Genomic DNA, 8,883 nt, shown 5'->3' on the forward strand with positions numbered 1-8,883 from the left:
TATTGTTTAAATGTGTAAACGTTTTACTCTTTGAGAATACATAGTCCCCATATATATTTTTGAAGAAATGAACTTCACTCTTTACTCTTTACTCAACTCAAAACTCAAGTCTTAAAACAAGTTTAAAGATTTTGTACAAGACTTCGTAAAATAAGGTTTATGCCGAATTATTGGCGTGAACGACTCAATTCAAGGTTTTCAATAACCATGGATAGAACTCAATACTTGGAACTCAAGAACTTCAATGATACTACTCATTTCAAGAATGCTCAACTCAGAGGGTTCATGCGGAATTATGAGCATGAACTACTCAACTCAAGGACTCAAAGATACTTCTCATCTCAAGACTGCTCGACTTAAAGGGTTCATGCAGAGTTATGGGCATGAACAACTCAACTCAAGGGATTCATGGGTAACATGTAGTAGTCCCATGATTAGAATTATAATCTCAAAAGGATTATGAACTCCATCCTCAAGACTTAGAACTTGAAGATACTACTCCTCTAAAATATACTCAACTTATGGAGTTCATGCGGAATTATGAGCATGAACGACTCGACTCAAGGGTCTACATAACGATATGAAACTCGTGTATACGACTCTTCTCGTTCTCATACTTACTTCCTCAAAACATAGCTCGAATCAATAGTTGATCTCAAAGGATTCACAATTGAACTCAAAGACTTTCTTGAATTCTACTCTCAACCCTCTCTTGAATGTGAATTATGAATTCAAGAGTTATGGTTCATGATATGAAGGGTCTCGTGATGACAAAGTAGACTCATGAATACATTCTCCTCACTCTCATACTCACTTGCTCGAGTCTTGAAATAAGTTATTAGAATTTATATAAGACTCTTCAAAACGACTCAAAGGGACTTTCTCAAAAATGTTCGAAAGAACTCTCAAGACTTGACTCTCATCACTATCTTGAATTTGATTTTTGAATTCAAGGATGTGATTTGTGATATGAAAGATCTCATGATGTTTAGAAGTATTTTTAGATAGTTAAACATGAGAAGCGATCAAGAAATCACTGTCTGGAAGCAAGTCAGCGACGCGGAGATGCATTTTAGTATTTGGTGGCGAAATAAATTTTGAGGCAGAAGGGTCCGTGACCTCTCCGTGACGCGGAGAATTTTTTTCCAATCTTTACGAACAAGTCAGCGACGTGGACCTGGTACCCAGATTTTGCCCGACTTGTTCCTTCTTCGTTTTCTATCCCCTATTGCCTAAATTCGATTCTTTTGCTCAACTTCTCTTTAGATTCATATGCCCAACACATGTACACTAGAATCTAACTCAAAAAAACTCTATAAATCGACACAATAATCTCAAGAACTCCATAATCTCAGCCCAATTCAAGTACGAAATCAAATTTCAAGAACACATATCAAGAACACCAAACTTTTCAACTTTCTAGAACTAATTTAACGCTGAAATTAATATGATTGGTGAGTGGGTGAACAAATCCAACACTATGGAAGCTTAAATACCTCTTAGGGATTAAACCCATGGCAAAAATCTGCTAGAAAACTCAAGAACTTCGATGAACGTCTTGATCCTTTCCTCCTTTCTCCTCTTTTCTCTTCTTGAACTCTCAACTAACACCTTAGGCGTATATTAGGATTATAAATTGAACCTAATCAGATTAGATCCCTAAAACCTTACTAAAAATGAATTAAATCTGATTTTAGGAAAAGACCAAAATACCCCTCACTATTTTCGAGTAACTTTCCTTAACTAGACAACCTGACTTCAAAAGGGCATATCTCACTCATCCGACCTCGAAACTTAGCAAACTCGGTGGATTTGGAAAGATAATTCAAAGATATTTCATTATCTATCTTGTAGCCTACCTGACTCATCATGTACTGAGAGTTATGGTCGTTTAAAGTTGACCCAAAACTTAGAAGAGCTTAGGAATGACTTCAACGAATTCTCTTTAGCTCTTTTTGGAACACAAAGTTCTACATCTAGTGACCTTAACACTTAGAAAAATTTAAATTCCTTGGTAAAAATTCACTCACTACGAAGAACGGTTCGAGGATTAGTTTAAAATTTTTTCTGGGGTGTTATAGTCTATATCTAGCTTTGAAATCTATATAAATATATATTGATGTATAATTTAATAATAAAGAGAAATATACTGAAAATATCAAAAACTATTATCATTTAATAATTTATCATTAGAAGAAGGAAGAAAAGAAAAAGATTTTTTTTATTAAGAGTAAAATTAAATAGGTGTGACTCATGAATAATTACTCATTATAAATTTGAATGTGAAGAGTCTTTGGTGTAAATGTTCCTCCTTAATTAAAATAGTTATTTGTAATAAACAAATAAATTTACTTTTACAATAAAACAATTCATTTAAATTCTAAAATAAAGCCAAAAAAGGAGAAAAAAGATAATTGGTAATGGAGGCCATAGAGAGGTGTCACATCACCTTCTTTATATTTCTCCTTTATATATATATATATATATATATATATATATATATATATACTAGTATACGTACCCGCACGTTGCGCGAATATTTTATAATATAATAATTTTAAATTTTAAAAATAACTGTTACGAATTATTATTTAGTAACAAAAGTGCATGCATAATCATATATAATGTTTTAATTTTATATATACATCTAATGCTAACAAATTTTTACCCTAATTTACGTACAATGAGTGTATGTTCTTCAAAGACACTAAACATTATTCTAACAACTTCTCCTTCTTCTAGTATAATGAAGACTAATAGCATATGTAGCATGTGTTCAATTGATGTTTGTGCTAATTAATTAAATTATAAATTCATAGATCAATCTCAATTGTAGTATTAAAAATATTGTCTCTACTTTTAGCTAAAATCTAAATATAATTTACAAAGAATGATGCAACCACTTTAGCACGCTCATCTCTCGTTTAATCCTGCAAAATAAGGCGATTTTTATTTAATCTAATACAATTTCAGAAAATAGGAATGTACAAAATATTGAATTTGAGTGACCAATTAAATAAAATATACTATAATAAAATTAATATATACCACATAAAATAAATTATCAAATTAATATTATACCACATAAAAATAAATTATTTTCAATGCAAAAAAAAACCGAAAGATGAAAACAATGGATCATCTTGCACTCCTTTAATTTACTATAAGTTTCTTCTTTTATTTTATGGATTTTTAGATATCTTTAGTCTTTCTAAATATGTGTAAATTTTATTCTTTAGTAAATATGTATAACTTAACAATGACAAATAATTTTAGAATTTAGTATTAAAAACTTTTAAATTAATTTTATATAAATAATTAATATATTATTTTAAATATTAATTATATTAAGTTAATACGTTATAAGCACAACCAACATGCTGTTATGAGTATAACGTGAAAATATATATATGACAATTCATTTTAAATCAATTCTAATTCAAAATTTAAAAAAACAATAATATCAATTATCATTGTAGATTTAAATACATGTGGAGAGATTTTATAAATGATAAGAATAAAGATGATAAAAATAAAAAATAAGAAATAACTCAACTCTCCTCATCCTCATTCTCAAGTACTCAAGTCTTAAAAAACAAGTTTTAAAAGTTTGTAAAAGACTTCTCAAAATAACTCAAACGACTCTCTCAAACTCTACTCTTAATCTTTTCTTGAATTTGAATTATGAATTCAAGAGTTACGATTCATGATATGAAGGATCTTGTGATGATTAAATATAGTTTAGATAGCTAGGATTAAGAAAAGAATGAAAGCTCAACTCAAAGGTATTGATCGAAGGACAGATAGAAAAGTGGGCTGACGCTCCTGGCGTATCCCTGGGGCGCCGCGCCAGCCCTCCACTTACTGGGGCTGGTTTGTGGCGCAATGCAGGCGCGCTGCCCCAGCCCTCTTGGTGTATCTAGGGCGCGCCGCCCCAACCCCTCTCTAGAACGTTCTGACGAATTTTTCTTCTCGATTTCTGGCCCTAATTCACCTAAAATCGAATGATTTCTTTCAAACCCACTTAGATTCGAGTACCCAACATAAGTACACAAAAATCTACTAAAAAACAACCTTCAAACTTATAACATTTATCTCAATAACTCATCAAACTCATCATAAACGATTAGCGAATGAAACTTCAAGAAAACTCATCAATAACTCAAATCATTCAACCTCAAGAACGAAATTACGGATAAAATGACATGATTGGCGTGTGAGTGAACGAACCTAACACTATGAGAACTTACATACCTCTTAGGGATCAAATCCTTGGCGAAATTCCTTGACAAATATCAAGAATCTTGATGAACGCCTTGAGCCTCTCCTCTTTTCTCCTCTTGAACTCCTCTCAAAGCCCTAAGCGTATTTTTGGATTGTGAAAACTGACCCAAATCAGTTTAGAACCCTAAAATATTACTAAAAACGTTTAAAGATGATGAGGTAAGGAAAAGACCAAAATACCATCATCAATTCGGGTATATTTCCTTAACTGGACAGGCTGACTTCAAACAAGCATATCTCCGTCATCCGAACTTGAAATTTAGCAAACTCGGTGACTTTTGAAAGAGGATTCAAGGACCTTTCATTTGATATCCTATGGGTCACCTAAATCATCCTGTACTAAAGATATGGTCGTTTGAAGTTGATCCAAAACTCACAACTTAAGCTTAACTTGAACAAATCTCAAATTAGCTCTTTCCAAATTAGTTCTTTCTAAATTTAGCTCTTTCTAAGGCGGGATGTTACAGTGCATGGATCCTTACATTCCAATCTTGAACTCTCTTTATGATTTTTGTGATGCAATGTGGACAATGCATGATTTCGTATGAGGGTCGAGTAGTTGTAATGATTTAAAATGTGGTCGTTGTTGGTTGTGTTGATGTTGTTGGTCCGGAACGATGAGCATGTTTTAATGTTTCCTTAGCATATCACTGCAAATTACATCTTGTGCAAAAATAACAGGAACATCACTAATGTGAGAAGGGAAACAATTCATACTGCCAAAGACCATAAACAATAGTCATATCACAACTTATTATATATTTTTAAAAACTTTGGTTCCTTCTTTTTTGTGCACAATATAATTAAATGAAATATTAGATAAGTGCTGGCACACTATGCCCTCCTATGTGAATTTTGTTAACATCATCTTTTCCTAGCACAATTTTGTTGCAATTGTCTGAATATAAAATCTGTAAACACAACATCTTTTTACAATTCACACCTCCTCATAATTTCAGGTGGTTAGGTTGCACTCTATTATATATATACTTGTATAACAAGTCGAAATAAGCAAGAGTCAGTATAGGTAATCATATGAAATTCAAAATACCTTTTTATGCATAATTATTTAACATTAATTATGGGTCTCGAATATATGACACTACTAACAAACTTAATTGACCAGGTCATACTATGAATCAGTCTTCAATAATTCCAAAAAATTACATAATTCATCTAAAAGTAATTCGATATTGATTTAGAACACAAAAAAAGACATGAATTCAATGTATCGTATACCTTTTGTATCATGAACGAAGAAACATTTGATTTTTTTTAATTACACTCATCGATATCATGAAGCCAGAAAGAATTGTGTATTTGATACGGAGGAAGTCATATTTGGTATGTAACACTAATGAGATATTATTTCGTGATTTAGGGGATTGTTTACCATCTTTCCAATCGAATTGCTACTCGTTTTAACCAAAAAAATAATTGAATCCCGAAGTGTATAAATTGATAAAAGCATGCGAAATGTACAAATAAGAATATCTACGTCAACTAAAACTATAACAACAACGCGTAATTAGGCAAATTTTAGCTATATAGCCAAGATGAAGTCGATGTTTGGTATTTTATTGTAGCTAAAACTTGGGAATCCATAGATCACCTTCCGTTCATAATATTAATTATCTCTCAATCAAAGTCACGCTCATATCTACACGTACATGTATTTTTCTATTTCAAGTTTTTTTTTTTAATTTTTGGGAATGCAAATACTATTATTATTACTACTACACAAATTTTATATTGTTGATACTACATGTTACCCGTTTGACTAGAAAATTACATATACTATCAGAGGAACTAAATACTATTGTTATTAATTATTTGATAGTAATTAGTACATTGTCCTCCTAATGTTGGTTTTAAATTAAACACGAATTGCTCTTCTACATGTAATTCTGGTAAAATTGGCATAGCAAGAGAAATAAGAGATAAATATTGAAACAGGCTTGCTCAATTCTTACTGCATGAAGAACATATCAATAATCAGAACATCGACATGTATAGAGGCAAATTAAAATGGAACTATATATATACAATTTTTATTCAACTGAATAATCCATTTAATGAACTGTGTATTATATATCTTGTTGAGCGAATGAATGTTACAACCAATCATCAGGAATGTCCTCAAATGTTCTATACATCTCTTCCTGAAATTCATCGTTTCTAATATCATCACTCTGGTGGCCTTATTGTACTTCCAACGTTGTCCCTCTTTTCTCCATTGTAGTAGTCGTTATAATGATTAGGTTCAAGCAACATAGGATCAATAATACCCGCAATATCTCCATCTTGTGCTTCCATAACATGATCCACGTTCTTCTCTTTATAGTTCATCTTCTTCTTGATTCGACACACTACAAAATTTTCTTTAACAATGTGAATATTTTCCTTAAAAAAACTATCCGCAACATTATATTCTATCATCAACCAGGTTTTATTTTGGCCACACTCACTTGTTTCAAGCTTGAAATTTCTCTTAAACCCTACCACAGGACTCATACAATTCCTCCTTATATAAGTTCTTCTCCGGTTTGCCCTTTCCACGTCCCTTTAGCACAAGCTCGAGAAAACCTTTTATCTTTAATCTTCTGCTTCTTCAAAAGGAGTAATAAAGTAACGAAACTTCTCTTCAGAATTAGCTCCAAATATCTCCCATGGTGGTTGAACTCCATAAATATCCGCAAACTGGATAGGACATTGTTGATTCAATGATAATTCGCCTTTGGAAAACCTCTTAAGATAGTTGATTAACTCATTATCAGTAGGATGAAAACGTATTCCCATTTGCTTCGACATTGATTCTAATTAATTACTTAATTTTATACGACTATTTCAGAAGTACAATTTATAAAAATATAGTTTAAAATGTACATTACAACAATGATTTAGCTTATTAATTTAGCTTACATACACTTTTTGAAGAACCCTTTCTCTTATTTAACTTGATTTACCAAACTTGAAATTCTTGGTCCATCAAATTGGCTTGAAACATTAACCGTTACCTTGCTTTCTTCATGACTTTATTTTGACGTTGCATAATATATACTAATTGATGGAAATTAATGAATTACAATAATTATACTAATGGATAGACATCGAATAAACAAGTCATCATTTGTGATGAGAATAAAGTTGTTAAATCACTTGTTCCAATTTAATTATAAACGGAAAAGGGTTAAAAATATCTATGTTTGGATTGATTGAAAAGATTTAAATATATCATGCATTCACCTATTGGGCTATAGGAAAATATTAACAACCTTGTTGCTCAATATTTATAATCACAATTTCTTTTGAGACACAACTAATATCAGTTTTATGAATTCCTACTCTAAGAGTAAAGGTTCTCTTCCAACACAGAAATAACAACATTCAAATAAATCTCCAGATCGATCAAAGTAATATATTACTTCTTTAATTCGTTGTACCCACTAATTATATGGAGCTAGGATTAAACTAAAAAAAAGAGACAGCATAGACATACGAAGAGAAATATGAAAACAGGTTAGCACAATTCTTGCTGCATGAAGAAATATTAATAATGAACTATATATACAATTTCTTTTCAAACTAATGAATGTTGCAACCAATCATCAGGAATATCAACAAGGATGTCCTCCAATGTTGTATACATATCTTCCTCACTTCTAATAATATCATCAACTATGTGGCCTTCTTGTACTTCCAACGTTGTCCCTCTCTTCTCCATTGTACTACTGTTTTGAACATCATATTCGGAAGTTGTAGCCTCACAAACTCTAACTTGATCTTCCGTTGTGGAGTAGTCGTTATTATCATTAGGTTCAAGCAGCAACATAGGATCAATAACCCCCGCAACATCTCCATCTTCTGCATCCATAACATGATCCACATTCTTCTCTTTATCCATCGATAGCTTCTTCTTGATTCGACACACTACAAAATCTTCTTTAACAATATGATTGTTTTCCTTAAAGAAACTATCCGCAACACGATATTCTATCATCAACCAAGTTTTATTTTGGCCACACTCACTTGTTTCAAACTTGAAATTTCTCTTAAACCCTACCACAGGACCCATACGATTTCTCCTTATAAGATCTTCTCCGGTTTGCCCTTTCCACGTCCCTTTAGCACAAGTTCGACAAAACCTTTTATCTTTAATCTTCCGCTTCTTCAAAGGAGTAATAAAGTAACGAAACTTCTCTTCACAATTAGCTCCAAATATCTCCCATGGTGGTTGATCTCCATATATATCCGCAAACTGGATAGGACATTGTTGATTCAATGATAATTCGCCTTTGAAAAACCTCTTAAGATAGTTGATTAGCTCCGTATCAGTAGGATGAAAACGTATTCCCATTTGCTTCGACATTGATTCTTGGTCCAGAATTAACCTAGCTATACTAATTATGTGAATTATGATGTCTAAACAAAGATAGTTATCTATTTATACACATCTTATTACCCTAATGGAAAAAACTCAAATTACTTAACAAACTCAAGTTACTTTATTTCCTAAATTACTACTATAACCGTAATTGAACTAACTAAAGTTACTTAATTACTAATTTTCAAGTTACTTTATTTCCTTATTTTCAAACG

The 8,883-nt window shown here is 31.7% G+C and overlaps 1 protein-coding gene and 1 pseudogene across 1 annotated transcript; both read right to left on the bottom strand.

Moving 5' to 3' along the window:
* Positions 1-6,371: 6,371 nt before the first annotated feature.
* On the bottom strand, positions 6,372-7,095 carry LOC125830064 (NAC domain containing protein 52-like; annotated as a pseudogene).
* A 769-nt stretch (positions 7,096-7,864) lies between these two features.
* On the bottom strand, positions 7,865-8,653 carry LOC125830059 (NAC domain containing protein 52-like). The gene has a single exon (XM_049509281.1). The coding sequence runs from the start codon at positions 8,651-8,653 to the stop codon at positions 7,865-7,867; it is 789 nt and encodes a 262-aa protein (XP_049365238.1).
* Between the last annotated feature and the right edge of the window lie 230 nt (positions 8,654-8,883).

This window comes from Solanum verrucosum, unplaced genomic scaffold (genome assembly GCF_900185275.1).
Source record: "Solanum verrucosum unplaced genomic scaffold, falcon-dt-bn FXZP01000151.1, whole genome shotgun sequence".
In the NCBI taxonomy this organism is placed as follows: domain Eukaryota; kingdom Viridiplantae; phylum Streptophyta; class Magnoliopsida; order Solanales; family Solanaceae; genus Solanum; species Solanum verrucosum.